The sequence below is a fragment of the Glycine max genome, chromosome 5, assembly GCF_000004515.6.
Source record: "Glycine max cultivar Williams 82 chromosome 5, Glycine_max_v4.0, whole genome shotgun sequence".
NCBI lineage: Eukaryota > Viridiplantae > Streptophyta > Magnoliopsida > Fabales > Fabaceae > Glycine > Glycine max.
The window spans coordinates 17,418,189-17,437,604 of NC_038241.2; the positions used below are offsets into that span (position 1 = coordinate 17,418,189).

At 38.8% G+C, this 19,416-nt stretch overlaps 1 protein-coding gene and 1 non-coding gene across 2 annotated transcripts; both read right to left on the reverse strand.

Annotated features, from left to right (window-relative positions):
- Positions 1-249: 249 nt before the first annotated feature.
- On the reverse strand, positions 250-356 carry LOC113001729 (small nucleolar RNA R71). Its single transcript, XR_003267217.1, has one exon. It is a non-coding gene; the product is annotated as a small nucleolar RNA R71 (small nucleolar RNA).
- A 16,939-nt stretch (positions 357-17,295) lies between these two features.
- On the reverse strand, positions 17,296-17,763 carry LOC102662261 (uncharacterized). The gene has a single exon (XM_006580689.1). It carries the CDS (start codon positions 17,761-17,763, stop codon positions 17,296-17,298), a length of 468 nt encoding a protein of 155 aa, XP_006580752.1.
- Positions 17,764-19,416: the final 1,653 nt, after the last annotated feature.

The following is a 19,416-nucleotide window of genomic DNA, read 5'->3' on the forward strand; positions in this document are numbered from 1 at the left end:
GATGAGGATGTCCCATATGTTCTTGCAGGTGAAGACCCACACAAACATCTGAAAGAATTCCATATTGTCTGCTCCACCATGAAACCCCCAGATGTCCAGGAGGATCACATATTTATGAAGGCCTTTCCTCATCTTTTATAGGGAGTGGCAAAGGACTGGCTTTATTACCTTGCTCCACGGTCCATCACGAGCTAGGATGACCTCAAGAGAGTATTCTTAGAAAAAATTTTCCCTGCTTTCAGGACCACGACCATCAAAAAAGATATTTCAGGCATTAGACAACTCAGTGGAGAGAGCTTATATGAATACTGGGAGAGATTTAAGAAACTATGTGCTAGTTGCCATCACCACCAGATTTATGAGCAGCTTTTCCTCCAATATTTTTATGATGGACTTAGCAACATGGAGAGAAGTATGATAGATGCTGCCAGTGGTGGAGCCCTTGGAGACATGAGCCCTGCTGAAGCCAGAAATTTAATTGAGAAGATGACTTCAAACTCCCAGCAATTTAGTGCCAGAAGTGATGTTATTGTCATTAGAGGAGTGCATGAAGTAGCCATGAATTCATCTTCATCAGCCGAGACTAAGAAGCTTGAAGGTAAACTAGATGCCTTGGTTAACCTGGTAACCCAACTGGCCATGAATCAAAAATCTGCACCTATCGCCAGACTCTGTGGTTTATGCTCCTCTGCCGACCACCACACAGATCTTTGCCCTTCTGTGCAACAATCTGAAGCAATTGAACAACCAGAAGCTTATGCTGCAAACATCTACAATAGACCTCCTCAACCTCAGCAGCAAAATCAGCCACAATAGAACAACTATGACCTCTCCAGCAACATGTACAATCCCGACTGGAGGAATCATCCCAACCTTAGATGGTCAAATCCTTCACAACAATAGCAGCAACAACAACAACCTTATTTTCAAAATGTTGTTGGCCCAAGAAGACCATACGTTCCTCCACCAATCCAGCAACAACAACAACAACAGCCCCAGAAACAACAAACAGTTGAGGCCCTTTCGCAACCTTCCCTTGAAGAACTTGTGAGGCAAATGACTATGCAAAACATGCAGTTTCAACAAGAGACCAGAGCCTCCATTCAGAGCTTAACTAATCAGATGGGACAGTTGGCTATACAGTTAAATCAATAACAGTCCCATAATTCTGATAGATTACCTTCTCAATCTGTCCAGAATCCCAAAAATGTGAGAGCCATTACATTAAGGTCAGGAAAGCAGTGTCAAGGACCTCAACCAGTAGCATCTTCCTCATCTGCAAATGAACCTGCCCAACCTCACTCTGCTCCAGAAAAAGATGATGACAAAAATTTAAAGAGTAAGTTACCTAAAAATTTCTATGCAGGTGAATCTAAAGAGAAGCAACATATCCCTCTTCCATTCCCTCCAAGAGCAATTTCCAACAAAAAAATGGAAGAGGCAGAGAAGGAGATCTTGGAAACATTTAGAAAAGTAGAGGTAAACATACCTCTGCTGGATGCAATAAAGAAAATTCCAAGATATGCTAAATTCTTGAAGGAGTTGTGCACTAATAAGCGGAAGCTTAAAGGAAGTGAAAGAATTAGTATGGGCAGAAATGTCTTTGCATTGATTGGTAAATCTGTTCCCCAAATCCCTGAAAAATGTAAAGATCCAAGTAGATTCAGTATACCTTGTATTATAGGGAACAATAATTTTGACAATGCCATGCTAGATTTAGGAGCTTCTGTTAGTGTTATGCCTCTGTCTATTTTTAATTCTCTATCTCTAGGTCCTTTGCAGTCAACTGATGTGGTAATTCATTTAGCTAATAGAAGTGTTGCCTATCCTACTGGTTTCATAGAGGATTGGTGTATGTGTTGCTTAATCACATAATGAATGCCTTATGTTAAATTTCGCTTAGTCATTTAATTTAGGGTTGGATTAAGTGGTTGAACTGATAAAGGATAAACTCATGCAACCTAGGATAAGAGACTTGCTTGTGAATCAAGGGGAAGCAATGTGTTTTAATTCTGATATTTTCTAATTCACATCCATTTGCTGTTTAATTTACAAAAGCAAACAACCCCCCCCCCCCCCATTCGTTACTATTTTCCTACTATCTGTCATGAACATTTGGTGTATCATTGCTCGTTGGGAAATGACCTAGGATCACTTCCTAGTTACTACATTTTAATGTTTATTTGATTCGGGTACGGCCTCGATCAATTATTCCTCAAGTAAAGGAGTTGTTGGATGAGGGTTTGGTTCTTAAAAACTTAAATCCTTATGCTTTGTTGGTGCCCAAAATAGGTATTATGAGGCATCAAATCCCTATGATAGGTGGTATGATGAATGTGTTGAGTGGTGCAACCCTCTTTTGTAAAATCACTCATGCATCCAACATCTTCATGATTCACATACGTAGGGACTCATTAGGTAGGTTTGTTCTTATTTTTTGTTTCAATACAAACCTAGGTGGTCATATGGGACACCTTAGGTTTGTCATACTTTTTGGTAGGAGTAATCAACATGAAAATATAAAAAGGTACGTTTTATTGCATTGCTTTCCTTAATTTTTTAAATGGTTATCAAGCGGTTCCCACGAACCCTAAAAGAATAAAGGTCATTCTTGAGTGGTCCACTCCACCAAGTATAAGGAAAATTTGGGACTTCCATGACTTAACAAACTTTTACAAAAGGTTTGTACCATATGTTTCTATATTTGTAGCACTACTCATTGAGTTGGTGAAGAACCGTGTTCCCTCATGGGAAGATGCCCATGAAATGGGTTTGTAGACCTTACCTTACTCCAACATACCAAACACCACTAATATATATGTTTTTATTCTTTTTACAGGTGTTGAAGGAAGAAGCCCAAAGTTTCAAGAACCTCTGGATTTGAGGTCAAATCCTTTTCAAGGGGGAGGGAATGATGCAATCCTACCTCGTAAGGGCATTGGATAGAAAACTCCAAGAAGATTGGGCCAGAGATGCAAGAGAAGACCCTAGGGTTCTCATGAGCCTTAAGGGTAGATTTCGGGCTCATAGGCTAATTATGAGCCCACTTATCTTTGTACATATTAGATTAAGGTTTCATTATTTTTGGGCCTTGTATTTAGGGCTCCTTAATGTAGGTAGGGTACCCTAGAAATGTAGGATTTTCCAGCCCTTGTATTTTAGTGCACCAGACTAGTTTTTGTATTAGGGGTAGTTTTGTAATTTCACATGCATTAAGTGAATATTTGATGTGTGTTGGGAAATAAATTTAATTGATCTTCAAGAAGTAAAGGACTCCATTGATGAAAAATATCCAAGGCCTACAAGCTCCACATGGAGCTACATCACATAGTATCAGTGTTCTTGAGCAAAGAGCATAAACTGCACACTACTCGTTCATGGGAGTTTCTTGGACTACAAATAAATCGTTGGAACACAACATGGAAAAAGGGAAGATTTGGTGAAAATACAATCATTGGTAACATTGATACAGGTAAACTTTATAATGACTTTACTATACACGTAACATTGATATAGGTTTTTTTGTGTGATTATTATATGACCTTTGTATTTGTGTAGTTTTCTTTTTGCCTTCCTTTCACCATTTTTTTTCTTAGTCCTTGAAAACTATATGGTTCTGAACAACACTTGCTGTGTCTAATTTTCAATCCTTTGTTCATCAAATCTTATTAGCTTGCAACAGGGCAGATTTTGCACCTGTGGCAATCACCATGATAGATCTTGTTGGCAAGAGTGTTGCCATTGAGTCTCTAGTATTACTTGTTACTATTTTTTGCTCACTTGTTTTAAGTTGATACAAGTAGTTTGTATGTAACTATTTTATAAGCACACATACAAATATAGATAAAACACACATTTGACATATGTATGTATGGATACATTTAGTCCTATGGATAAATCATTAAATTGCCTTGTTTATTTCACTTGAATGAATTGTTGATATGTATAGGGTCAACACTCAACAACCAAAAGTTATACGACTAATTTAAAAAACAAACCTACAACTTCACTAATATGATGACTTTCCATAATTTTGTTAAGCTTTCCATGTTGGGTGTTGGTTAGGTTGGAGGAACTAAGGTCAGAGTTGGGGGAATGGCTAAAGGTTCTGGAATGATCCACCCAAATATGGCTACCATGCTTGGGGTATGTCTTACTTGATGATTCTTTCTTATTTGGAATATGTAGATTTAACAGTCCATTCCTTGAACTGTATTTAATTACTCTAGCAATATGAAATTTCATTGCCATGTCATGATGTCTTTGTTAAAATTTTGATGGTAACTTAACAGATGGACCACATTTGCTTAATTTTAAAAGTAAGGGTACTTGATTGGCTTAAAAAATATTAGGGGAACTATGATTACATGTGTCCCATACTAAGGGAACCAAAATGCAAATGTCAAAATAAAAACTCTTTCTAAACATATCCCTTTGGTCATTATTAGAGTAAACTTATAAGTCTTGTAAAGTAAAATAAAAATTAAAGAGACAAATAAGATAGGAGAAATTAAAAGAATAGAAGCCATAAAGCTGACAAAAAAGAGAGTACGAGAGAGGAAATTATAAGTTACAAGAAAAAGTAACCACCACAATATATATATATATATATATATATATATATATATATATATATATTATAAAGTCCTAGGTTTTTTTGTTGAGCACAATTAAGTAGAAAGATTAAGGAAACCAATGTACTTAAAACCTTCTCGGTTTGATCGTCAATAGAACAAGTGACCTGCTCCTCTTCTGTAGCCTCAACTTGATCGTTTCTAATCGTTGCTTCATCATGTTCAAATAGCCACAATGAGAATTAAGTTCAACATATAGGATAAACATTATTTTACAGGAATAGCCATCAACATGAAGCAAGTGGAGAACATTTTGCATGTTGACAAGTGAAATGATCAAAATTTGTCAAAAAAAATAATAATAATAATAAGTGGTGAATATTGAATAAGCAAAAGTACCTAATCTTGTGTTATTCACATTCAACTGCTTGCTTTTGGAGTGAAAACAAAATGAATTATATTCTCTATCATTGTTTCACACATGGTGAAGGTCGATCTTTAATTTATTATTTATCATAGTTAATAAATTAAAATATTAGCCTTTAAAAAAAGTTACTAAATTAAAACCACAAAAAAGAAGCAATTGACCAGTTTGGGCTCTATTGATTGTCAAATCTGGCTCTTGCATGTGGTTTGTTTGTTGCTACTTAATTTTCATTTGTTGTTTGCTGCTTACGCCTGTCATGTGATAACATGTTACTTAATACAATTTTTAATTAGTCTATGTGATTCATATTTTGAAAGTGCAGCGTGATTTCAAAGGATATTTTATAGATCAATAATGCATCTCTATTAGTGCAGTAGTAGTACTACTTTCACATAAAAACAAAAAACAAAATCTCTATTAGTGCATGTAGCCACTCTAGTGTTTCAACATTTAAGGTGCCTAGGCATATATTTATTACACACTAGCTAGGTGCAGTTTTTGCATGTCTTTAACCCTTAATTGAAAGCCTGCAGTAACAATATTATTCCTTTGTGTGCAGGGAGAATATAAGAGGTAAAGTGAAGGTTGAGTTTCACATTTCATATTTAATACACTGATCATATAGTTGGCTTGGAGCAGAGGAATCAATGCATACACACAGTGTAAAGCAAAAGGTTTGACACCTCTTATTTTTATCTCTACACCTAGCTTTCTACCTCTTATTTCTATCAAAGTTAATAAGTTCTAGATTTTTCAATTTAAAGAAGCCTTATATTTTGGCACCTCTTAATTTTTCTATTTAAATATTATGATTGAATTCTCATTAAGTCACCATTTTTTTAAATATGATTGTTATTTAATGAAATTAGGAAATTAAAATTAATCTTATTCATTAAAACATGAGCTTGAATTGTTGCTTGAAATTATGCGGGGCTGTATTTCTTGTGGTGCATCAAGGGAAAATGTTGTAGTGTTGTGATAAATGTCTATTCGTGAGTCTTAAAATGATATATTTTTCTAAGACGACTCTCTAGGGAACCGTCGTAGAAAGTGCAAACTTTCTACGACGACGGTTAATAATCGACGTAAAATGCGCAAAATAACCAATTTAGAAAGTGTTTTTTGTAGTAGTGACCAAAAATACCTTTTTGGGAATCCTAAAGAAATATAGAAAATACAAAGGAATAGAAGATAAACAGATTTTATAAGACTCACTCTTCCTCCAAATGAAAGATGCTTCCTTCTCCACAAGGTCAACTTCTTCCTCATTTTGTCTATCACTGGTCGTCAAGTAGTTAGTCTAGAAGCATCGGCCCCAAACTGGTAGGCCTCATGAATCACTTCATTGACAATGACCACTCCAGGATTTGTCTTGAACACCACACATGATTTAACTTAACGATTTTCCTCTTGAATCACTTCATTGGTAATGACCACTCCATCTAACATGTTCCTATCTCCCAGAAACGTGAATTGCCTGTCATCCACCAACACCCCTATAATACATCTCAATCTCTTTGCTAGAAGTTCATCAATAATTTTATAAATGCACCTAATAAGAGTATGTATTCACTTAATTCTTGTGGGTTCTCCTTTTTTGGAATTAGAGCTAGAAATGACGTGTTCCCACTCGTAGGAATGGAACCATGAGAATGAAATTCAGAGATAGATAAGATGACATCTTCTTTGATCACATACCAACAAGCTTTGATGAAAGTAAAATTGAATTCATCTAATCTCATGCTTTTATCACCATGACAATCCCACACTACTACTTTTATCACTTAAAAAAAATCCGCCATTGTGGCATTATCAAGATTACCTATCTCCTTGAACATTACCCCATCTAGCCTCATCCTCATTTGGCTTTTTCTCTTCAAACTTGTGACTAAATAACTTTTTTACTCCCTTTTTAACTAGATGAAAGTAAAATTGAATTCATCTAATCTCATGCTTTTATCACCATGACAATCCCACACTACTACTTTTATCACTTAAAAAAAACATCCGCCATTGTGGCATTATCAAGATTACCTATCTCCTTGAACATTACCCCATCTAGCCTCATCCTCATTTGGCTTTTTCTCTTCAAACTTGTGACTAAATAACTTTTTTACTCCCTTTTTAACTACCATTGGGTCCTCATACCAAACACCCCTACCTCCAAACCCTTGATGCAACCATATATTTTCCTCTAGTTCACTGTTGCATAGAAGAACCTAGTGTTCGCATCTCCCTCCTTGAGCCACCTCAATCTAGATTTTTGGTGTAGAATTAATTCATGCATCCTAGCCTTCCTCCATAACTCCTTAATCATATCTTCTCTTGCACACACCTCTTCTATAGATAGTCATCCCAACTCTTTCTTTAGATCTAGATCATTAATCTTCCCCACCACCTTTTTTTTCAACAAACTTGTAGTCCTCGTACCTCTCTATACTCCATCTTTTAATTTCTTTTTTCAGCATTTTTAGTTTTTCTTTGAGAACATAAGCTCCCAAACCCTGAACATCAAATGAGTTATACTTCTACTTAAAAACTTTAAGAAGTCGGATTCCTAAGCCAATGATTAAACACTTTTAACGGCCTAGGTCCCTAATTTTGAAGACTGTATTTGAGAATGACTAGACAATGGTCCGAGATAGACCTTTCAAGGACATACTGATTTCAATTTGGCCAAGTATTTATCAAATCTACGGATACCAATATCCCATCTAGTCTGTTCATAGCCTACCCTCTGGCTCTAAACCATGTGAATTTCCTCCCAATCAAAGGAATATCATTGAGCTCCAATTTCTCAATGAAGGCATTTAATTCATCAATCTCGCCTCTTCCTTGGCTGCAAAACCTACTTGATCCTCTCTTTTCATTTGACATTTGACTGCAATGAAGTCACTAGAGATGCACCGTATCCCTTCACCTATCCTTGTAATACCTAGGAATTTCCTTCCTAATTTATTTTTCTACACATGTAAAATTGCACTCTTAAGGACTAGACATTGGAAATTATGCATTGTGTAATTTAATTATATACTAGTGTGATTTAATTTATTCTATGTAGAATATTAATTATACAAGTTTCATGTTAGTTATATTTATTTAGTTAGTTGGCAAAATTTTAAAAACCGCCTGAACGGAAATTCCATCTGTAGTGAAATTGCATTGCGCACTGAGCGACAATGTAATATAACTCTTTGTGAAAGTATTCTCCATGTGAGGTTCACTCTGGGTACACATCTTCCTAGGGAGATTAGTGCAATAATCAAGGTGATGAAGATAAAATTTACTAATTTTGATAAAAAGCAAAAATAACCATTTTTGAAAAATCCTATCCCTTTCATTTTTGGTAGTTTTGCAGAAAAACTACCCAATTGAGGCATAGAGTGGCACATTGAACATGGCCAACCAAATGGTCATTCATCTGTCAAATGAGCTTGTCAAAACATAGGGTTTTCCGTAAATTTCACTTAAATCAGATTTTTCTATCAAAAGTTACGAATTAAACAAGTATAAGAACCTTTTGTAGAATGAAAATATGTCACAAAATTGGACTGAGTGATACGATAGTATGAATTGTTTTTATTAAAGTTTTGACCTCAAAAATAAGTTTATTAGGTGTGAAAATGTAGGGTAGCATATAAGATTTGTGAAAAACCGATTCCCACAACACCAAGAGCACTGGGAATAAGTTAGGACTAGAACTTTGTATAACCGAGCAACAGAGTGATTTTAGATAGTACACAACTTGATATCGAAAATCGCGCATCTGGATAAAGTTATCTTAAAATTATTTATTTTTGGAATTTTTTATTTAATTGTTACATGATTGCTGAGATAAATTGCAAATTCTAATGACTGATGCATGCTATAAAATTGTGATGATTTTCTGCTGATACATTTTCTGAAATGCCTATATGTTATTATTATTATTATTATTATTATTATTGTTGTTGAATGATAAGACAGGTAGACTGAGAACTCCGACAATTATATTTGTTGTATGCGAATTTGTATCTTGTTATATATATTTGTATATTGTCATTTTATTTGTATGCTTTGTGGTTTGGGTTCGGGGGGTGTCCAACCCTTGGTTTGTTTAGATGGCTATAATTATAGTTGTTATGATGTCCAATTGTTTGTGTGAAAAGTGGTTCTACCGCTTAAGGGGCCATAATTGGTTCCTTGAGAGTGGTATGTAGGCTTGAGCCTCGTCTATCATTGTTGTTTGTTTGTTTGTTTGTACATGGTATTAGGACTGTGCATGCGATGCGGTGGCTAGAGTGAAGAGGACTGGATAGAGAGTAAGGAACTAGTGGTTCTATTTCCTTTTGTGAGAAGGTGAGGTTACATTGAGTGATGTAGTCCAAGCCATGAACGCTTGGTTCGGATCATTCCGAATGCAAATTCAAGAACACCATTGATGACCTTCTAAGACCAAAAGAACAGAAAAACAAGAAAGATGGAGAACATGAAAAAGGTGAACAGAGTGACACCACGATATGCATAGAATCGATAAGCCGAAGGAGGATTCGCCATAAAGGAATAGCTTCCTTGATAAAAAATCAATTTGGTTTTCAGTCAAAATCCAAAGAAGAGGCTAAAGCTCTCTCTAAGCACAAGCTTAATTTCAATTACTGATGTGTCATTATTTTCTCCTATTTCTTAATCGTTTTTGTCACCATTTTAATTACTGATTAGCCTTAATTGTCAAATTAATTATGCAGTTTTATCATTTGGGCCTACTTGACTAATTTTGTGTTTTTAATTTAATTTCAGGAGAATTATAAGAAATTGGATTTGAATCCGGAATTGGGCTTGGACTTGAAGAGAACAGACAATTTTATTTTATCAAATCTTATCTTATCCAGATTTTATTCCATCTAGATTTTATTTCGTCCAGATTTTATTTCATCCAATCTTAGCTTATCTTGTCCAGATTTTATTTTATTTCGTTTATGAGCTTGGACTTAATTTAGATTTGTAAGCTTTGGGGCTGAGGACCTATATAACAGCACCAAAGTTTTAGTTTAAGGTTTTTTTTGAACAGGAGAATAATTCTAGGATTTTGGCAATTCTAGTTTTTATTACTGTTCATGCACACTGTTCACGTAGAATAAAATTTGTTTTCTGCAATTTCGTTTCTGCTTCAATCTACAATTTTGTTTTCTGCTGATTAATCGAAGGCTAAGTCTCCAACGTTGTTTTCTCTTGAGGATCAAACACAGCTCTCTTTGAGGTTTTGTTATTACTATTGAATACTGATCAGTTTTTCCTCTTCACCAATTACTATGTATTTGTTGCTATTAATCCATGCATGCTTAGTGCTTGATTAGTTGTCTCTGCGCTTAATTTACGTTCATGCTTAATGATCAGTTTTGTTCATGATTAATTGGTGTATGTGTTGCTTAATCACATAATGACAGCCTTATGTTAATTTTCGCTTAGTAATTTAATTTAGGGTTGGATTAAGTGGGTGAACTAGTTAGGGATAAATCCTCGTAACCTAGGATAAGAGACTTGCTTGTGAATCAAGGGGAAACAACATGTCTTAATTCTGTTATTTTCTAATTAAAATTTGCTTGCTATTTAAATTACAAAAACAAACACCCCCCAATTCGTTACTGTTTTATCACTATCTATTATGAATGTTGGTTGACCATTGCTCGTTGGGAGACGACCTAGGATCACTTCCTAGATACCGCATTTTTAATGTTTATTTGATTTGGGTACGGCCTCGATCAATTACACATAAGTTCTTACAAATGAGGAGCTCTTGAGTATTTATATGATGTAAGCTCCATTGGAGCTTGTAGACCTAAGATCTTCTTCATCAATGGATTCCTTTGCTTCTTGGAAGATGAATGGCAGCGAAATGGAGTGGGAAGAGGGAGAGGAGATGCCACTTCAAGGAGTAGATGAGTCTAGAAGAAGCTCACCACCATAGGAGGCCATGGATAAGAGCTTGGAGGAAGAAGGAGATGAATGAAGGGAGAGGAAGAGAAGAGCACGAAATTTTGCACTCTAAAAGAGCTTTGAAATCTGAAGTTTAATTTTCAAATGATCAAAGTTGCAAAAATGCACACAAATAGCCTTTATTTATAGCTTAAGTGTCACACAAAATTGGAGGGAAATTTGAATTTCTATTCAAATTTCACTGGAATTTGAAATTGAATTTGTGGAGCCAAATTTTGGAGCCAAAATTTCACTAATTATGATTTGTAAATTTCAGATATGGTTCAGCCCACTAATCCAAGATCAAGTCCAGGATTCTCCACTAAGTGTGTTTAGGTGTCATGAGGCATGTAAAGCATGAAGGACATGCACAAAGAATTGGCTTATTTTGAGTTTTTTTTGGCTTATTTCCATCTGAAACATCACGAAACCTTATGGATCACTCGGAAATTGGCTTTAAGCAGCTCAATGTGATTGGAAAAAATTTGCATGTCGACAAAAAATTGTCCTCGAACGAAATTAGGGTATGACAGTTGCCCCTCTTTACTTACCTTTTATTGGAGATAAAAGGGAAGTAAAGATAAGACACTAATTTCGTTCGAGCTGAATTTCCTCCTGACCGACGATTTGCTCAATCAGTGAAACTTGTCAAAAGAAAGAGCATAAAAGACATCAGGTGCATCAGCAAAAGCCTTGGTGCCTTGAAAGCGACAAAAATGGATAATCGTGATGGTCTCTGCATGCTATCGGACTCGCTCGTCTCAGGATAGTAGAGGAGACTTTTGTAGCTTTGTTCAATAGACATTGAGTCTCTCGACAAGGGAAGTAGACGACTATGTTTGTCTCTACATGCCATCGGACTTGATAGTCTCTGGATAGCAAAGGGAACTGCAACAATCTCAACAAACAATTAGAAGTGGATGACCATCATCGTCCCCGCATACCATTGGACCTGCTTGTCTTTGGATGATAAGGGGACTATAACGGTCTTGGTCGAAAGACATCGAGTCTTCGACCAAAGGGGGCAGATGACCATATTCGTCTCTACGCATTATCGGAATTGATTGTCTCTGGATAGCGAAAATGGAGACTAAAGTAGCCTCGGTTGATAGATTTTGAGTCTTTGACGAAAAGGGGTAGATGTCCATATTCGACTCTGTGCGCTATCAGACTTGATTGTCTTTGGATAGCAAAAATGGAGACTAAAGTAGTCTCGGTTGATAGACGTTGAGTCTTCGAGGAAAAGAGTAGATGACCATGTTGGTCTCTACGTGTCATTGGACTTGATTGTCTCTGGATGACGAAAAGGAGAGACTAAAGTAGTCTCGGTCGATAGACATTGCGTCTTCGACAAAATGAGTAGATGGCAACATCGGTCTCTGCGTGTTAATGGGCTTGCTTGCTTCTGGTTGATGAAGGGTAGAGACTAGAGTAGTCTCGGTCGATAGACATTGAGTCTCCAACAAAACGAGCAGACAACCACATCGGTCTCTGCGTGTTAACGGGCTCGCTTGCCTCTGGTTGACGAAAAGGAGAGACTAAAGTAGTCTCGGTCGATAGACATCGTGTCTTCGACAAAACAAGTAGACGGCCACATCGGCTGCCTGTGGCTGGTCGTCTCCGGGCTGCTGTGGTGCCTCGCCCTACGCCTGCTTGAGGGTGCAATACTTCTCGATGAAGGTCTGGTAATAGGCAGCTGAATGACCTTGCTGGGGGCGACGAGCACTCTGTAGAACTGGCAGAGGCCCATGATCAGAGCAAGGAATCCCAGGGCTCTGTTGGACTTATCCGGGTCCATAGGGTGTCTCGTGGGTGAAACACCTACAAACTAATAAATGATGTCAGAAATCAGCTGAGCCACGTGCACACTCACCTGCGTTAGAATGATATAAACCAACTGACACTTTGGCAGGGGAAGGCCAAAGTTGTGGTCGTTGGGCAGAATGTTGCTAAGTAGCAACGTCATCCATATCTGTGTAAGGGTGGTCATGCTGGTGTGCATGATCTGCACCCGTCTCCCTGCAGCAGTCCGAGCGAAATCTTACCCTGGCATGCATAACAGCTGGGCAATGGCCTTCTCATCAAAGCCAGAGACCTGTCTCCTCCTTTGGTTGTACTCACACTGCTGGCCCTTTGCCAAGATCAGTGGGTCCCCCAGGAACTGATTGAGGGCATCTACGTCGAAAGGAATCCACTGGCCCCTCACCCAGGAGCGCATATCATGGACCCCCTCCTCTGTAGGCCAGGCATTAGCGTAGAATTCCATGACTATCTCCGGATCGAATTTAGCCATGGGTGTCACAAGTGATGCCTAGCACCTACGAGCTATCTCCTCCTGAAAGTCAGGGAACTCATCGTCCCTCAGTTGGACCCGCCTTTCTTGGAGGAATGACCATCCCTTGATGGTCTCAAAAACATTACTAATGCTCGGCGCTCTGGAATCGGTGCCGATCAAAGTCCATCTTGGCTTGTGGGGCAGCGCTGGAGCCCTCTCCGGTGGTGTCCTTCCTGGACCTCTTCGCGGGAAGCTTTCTCGGGGCCATCTCCTGCGAAGACATATTTGTAAAGTTAGTTCACAAGGAAATGCCATTTTAAAGCAAAATCAAGCAAAAACGGCTTACAACTCCCTCCAACGAAATACAAATATCAATGTAAATTTAGAGCAAACTTATACATCGATGCACATGTTTTTCTGGGATGCACATATATTTACACACACTTCCTTGAGGAGATACATTTATGAACATAGACGCGTGCAAGATATTTTTCTACCTATACCAACATACAGGCGCATTCAAAGTATTTTTGCTACCTACATTCACATATATGCATATTCAAAGTATTTTTGCTAAATTTACATACATGCATACTCAAGGTATTTTGGCTACCTAAACTTCATGTATTTTTGCTACCTAAAGTTACATACATGCATATTCAAGGTATTTTTGCTACCAAAAATTAGATACATGCATATTCAAGGTATTTTTCTACCAAAAATTACATACACACATATTCAAGGTATTTCTGCTACCTAAATGTACATACACGCATATTCAAATATTTTTGCTACCTAAATTACGCATATGCATATTCAAGTATTTTTGCTACCTAAATTTACGTACATCTTGGGTGGCATTTTTTTGCTATTTCATTCACATTTTATTCATATATATACCACTTGAGAGTCCATCTCATGCTATACACATATTTGCTTTTATTTGAAAAACAATTTCATATTACACATTCATGGGAAAGGTAGAAAAAAAAATTTCACTACGCATTCACACTTTGCCAAACCATTTCATGCCACATGTTGCCATTTAGGGAGGCATTTTCGTGCCATTTTCAATACACATGCATATTGGCAAAACACATGGCTACCTATTCTATATACACATACACAACAAGTGTTCAACAAGTGCTTCACATCATTTAGGCGCAACGAAACCATCATGGTGCAGCCCCTACCAAATGCTGGCCTAAAGGGGGAGCTTCACCTAATATGCTCTCATTTTCGTGCTTTCTAGCACCCAAAACGCAAGCTTGGGTTCCTAGGCCTAAAGTATATTTGGGGAAATTATCCTAGTCTCTACGGGCTGTCCCTAAATTCATCAATGGCAGCCACTCAAGTCCAAGTCATTTCCATAAGCAAAAAACATAGAATTGTGTTAAAATGCCATTAAGGCATTTAACCGAACACTTGGTGGGCGCACCTTTAGGCATGAAAAAGTCGGAAATGAGGGCAATGTGTCATGCCCAAATGCTTCAGAATGCACCATAGGCCTAAGGCCATCCCCTTCAGCCCCTCAATCCCACGAATCAAGTACAAATTCAAGGATGAATTGGTTCTCGAATTCAAGCAAATACATACAATTTGGGAGCACCAAAATACATCAATGGAAAGCTAGAAAACTCAACAATGGAAGCTTGGGGGCTGTTGTTTTCGTAGTTCCCGTGAGCTTTTTGTTTTTGAAAATCAGGGGGAAGATGTTTGGGTGAAGAAAAATTCACCCTCCCCCCTTTTCAACCATTTTCGTGCAGAGGGTGCTCGCCCAGGCGAGCTAATTCAACTATGACTTTAAGAAAAATAGATGAATGAATAGAAAAAACAAGCAGAAATTTAAAAGGTACCAGGATGCCTCCTAGTAGCGCTTCTTTAACGTCTTTAGCTGGACGCCGGATGATGATCTGTTGATCACGAGCCTAGCACCTGCTCGTACCTGCCCCTAAGTCTTTGAAAGCAGGAAATGGCACTACGCAGTAAAATATGACTATGCTACCACTTACCTTTGCTTTGAATATGGCGTGGTATCGACCAAATCCCTGCTTATCCTCCGACTCACAGGATGACAAAAATGCATATGCATGCATGCTCATGATTAGGCAGCTCAAGTGCAATAATTTAAACGAATGTTTATTAGGTTTAATTTTACTTAAACACTTGTGGCACCCCTATAGATTGAGAGTATGCATTCTGAAGCAATAATAGACACAACACAAGGGTTTGAAATGCGAGCTATCAATCCGATGTTTATTAGATGTTGCGATCAAAGTTTACAAAGGACTGGAAAACTTCAAGGAGCCTCAGAGTACAATCATGTATTGATTCCCCTAGTTTCCCCAAGTGCTAAGCATAATATTGTTTGACGATATCGGCGTTCACGGGTGAAGGAAACTCTTCATCGTCCATGCTGGCAAGCACCAGTGCTCCTCCTAAGAATGCTTTCTTCACGACGAACGGTCCTTCATAGTTTGGAGCCCACTTTCCCCTATTGTCTTTTAGGGCCTGGGATACATTCTTCAAGACAAGATCCCCTTCGTTGAACTTGCGTGGGCGTACCTTCTTGTCAAAAGCATTCTTCACCTGTCTTTGATACACACGCTCATGGCTCATAGCTGCTAATCTCTTGCCTTCTATGAGATTGAGCTGATCGAAGCGTGCTTAGTCCCACTCCGACTCTTTCAACCCGGATTCTGCCGGAATCCTTAAAGAAGGAACCTCTACTTCAAACGGCAGTACGACCTCCATCCCGTACACCAATGAAAATGGAGTTGCCCCAGTTGATGTGCGCACTGAGGTTCGGTAACCATGCAACGCGAAAGGGAGCATCTCGTGCCAATCCTTGTATGACACAATCATCTTCTGAATGATGTTCTTATTGGCTGCCTCAACTGCCCCATTCATCTTGGGCCTGTAAGGCGTGGAATTATGGTGTTGGATCTTGAAATCCTCACACATTTCCTTCATTATCTTGTTATTCAGGTTGGTGGCATTGTCCGTGATAATTTTCCGGGGCAACCCATATCGGCAAATTATCTCCTTTTTGATGAATCTAACCACTATGCTTCTTGTCACGCTGGAGTATGAAGCAGCTTCAACCCATTTGGTGAAGTAGTTGATCGCAACCAAGATGAAGCGATGTCCATTCGAAGCCCTGGGCTCAATGGCTCCAATTACATCTATTCCCCACATAGAGAAGGGCCATGGCGCCGCTAAAATGTTCAAGGGCATGGGCGGAGCGTTGACATTGTCAGCGAATTCCTGGCACTTGTGGCATTTTCTCACATGGATGCAATAGTCGCTTTCCAAGGTGAGCCAGTAATAGTCGGCCCTTAATCAATGGCGACTAAAATGAAGCGATGCCCGTTTGAAGCCTTCGGTTCGATGGCCCCAATCACGTCTATGCCCTACATTGAGAATGGCCACAGTGCTGCCAATATGTTCAATGGTGCAGGTGGAGCATTAACATTATCAGCGAAGGTCTGGCATTTATGGCATTTCCTCACATGAATGCGACAATTGTTCTCCATGGTGAGCCAGTAATACCCCACCCTCAGAATCTTTTGGGCCATGGCATGTCCATTGGCATGTGTACCAAAGGACCCCTCATGCACCTCCACTAGCATTTGTTCGGCCTCTTTTGCATCCACACATCGAAGCAACACCATGTCATGGTTTCTTTTGTACAAGACATTCCCACTTAGGAGGAAACTGGCTACCAACCTCCGTAATGTCCTCTTGTCGTTATCAGAGGCCTTAAGTGAGTACTCCTTATCGTTAATGTATAGTTTGATATTGAAGTACCAAGGTTTACCATCCTCCTCCTCTTCTATCAAACAACAATGTGCAGGCTCAACACGACATCTAAATTCAATGTATGGCAAATCTCCATGAGGGCTCACTTTGAACATGGACAATAGAGTAGTAAGGGTGTTGACCATATGGTTTTCTTCTCTGAGAATGTGATGAAATGATATGTCATCAAAGAGTTCCATCAATTTCTTGATGTAAGTTTGGTAAGGCACCAATTTGTGGTCTCTGATCTCCCATTCACCTTTCAACTAATGAATTACCAATGCTGAGTCCTCGTATACCTTGAGTAACTTGACCCTAAAGTCGATCACTGCTCGGATCCCAAGGGTGCATGCCTCATACTCTGCTATATTGTTTGTGCAGTCAAAACACAACCTAGCCATGAAAGGTATATATTGCTTGTCCAGGGAAACCAATACTACCCCAATCCCATGGCCTAGTGCATTAGACGCCCTGTCAAACCACACAACCCATTTATCCCTGTCCTCTTCTTCAACCTCTTCTTCAAACAAGGCCATAATATCCTCATCAGGAAATTCTGGATGCATAGGCTGATAATCGCTTATGGGTTGTTGAGCTATATAATCTACCAAGGTGCTCCCCTTTATCGCCTTTTGAGTGGTGTAGACAATGTCGAATTCTGACAACAGAACCTGCCACCGAGCTATCCTCCTAGTGAGAGCGGCCTTTTCGAAGATGTACTTGATGGGATCCATTTTGGACACCAACCAAGTAGTGTAACTTAGCATATGCAGCCCCAAACGGTGAGTTGCACATGCCAAGGCACAACACGTCCTGTCTAGCAACAAGTAGTTCATCTTGCATGCAGTGAACTTCTTGCTCAAGTAGTAGATGGCCCGTTCCCTTTTTCCAAATTCATCATGCTATCCCAGCACACACCCCATCGACTCATATAATACTATTATATATAGGATAAGAGGTCTTCCGGGCACCGGTGGCACAAGCACAGAAGGATTCATCAAACATCGTTTAATCCTTTCAAATGCCACTTGACAATCATTGTCCCATTGAACAGGCTGATTTTTACGCAACAATTTGAAAAAAGGCTCACAAGTGGCAATTAGTTGTGATACGAATCTCGCTATTTAGTTCAACCTTCCCAAGAAACCTCGAACCTACTTCTCGGTACGTGGCTCAGGCATCTCGAGTATTGCTTTTACCTTGTCTGGATCCACCTCTATTCCCTTCTGGCTAACGATAAAGCCGGGCAATTTTCTGGATTTTACCCTGATCATACACTTTGCGGGATTCAGCTTTAACTTGTATGTACGCAGTCGCCCAAACAACTTCCATAAATTGACTAGGTGTTCCTCCTCCGTCCTTGATTTGGCGATCATGTCATTCACGTAGACCTCGATCTCTTTATGCATCATGTCATGGAATAGCACCACCATGGCCCACTGGTATCTTGCCCCAGCGTTCTTCAGCGCAAATGACATCACCTTGTAGCAGAAGGTTCCCCATAGAGTGATGAAGGTTGTCCTTTCCATATCCTCCGGTGCCATCTTTATCTAATTGTAACTCAAAAACCCATCCATGAAAGAGAATAGGGCAAAACTAGTCATGTTATCTATGAGAACATCGATGTGCAGTAAAGGAAAGTTATCCTTTGGACTGGCTCGGTTTAGATCCCGATAGTCCACGCACATTCGCACCTTCCCACCCTTTTTCGAGACCGGCATGATATTGGCGACCCATTCTGGGTACCGAAAAACAGCCAAGAAATCGGTGTCGAATTGCTTCTTCACTTCCTCCTTTATCTTTAGGGACATCTCAAATTTCATTCTCCTCAATTTTTGTTTTACCAAGGAGCACTCAGGATTCAGAGGTAGCTTGTGCTGCACGATTTTTGAGCTCAAACCAGACATATTGATCGAGGCCGTACCCGAATCAAATAAACATTAAAATGCAGTAACTAGGAAGTGATCCTAGGTCATTTCCCAACGAGTAATGACTGACCAAATGTTCATAATATGCTTCGTTATAATAGTAACAGTTGGGGGGGTGTTTGTTTGTGAATTTAAGAACAAGAAGATTGGAATATGAAATTAATAGTATTAAAAACGTGTTGTTTCCTCTGATTCAGAAGCCATTCTCTTATCCTAGGTTATGAGGATTTCACCCCTGGCAGTTAACCACTTAATCCAACCCTAATTTAATTTACTAAGCGAAAATCAATTTAGGTTTGTCAATATGTGATTAAGCAACACATACACCAATTAACCCCTTGTTCATTAAGCACGAACGTAATTTAAGCACAGAGGCAATTAATCGAACACGAAGCGTGCACAAATTAATAGAGCGCATGTGGGTTAATTAGTGAAGGGAAAACCGATAGGAGAGCAACA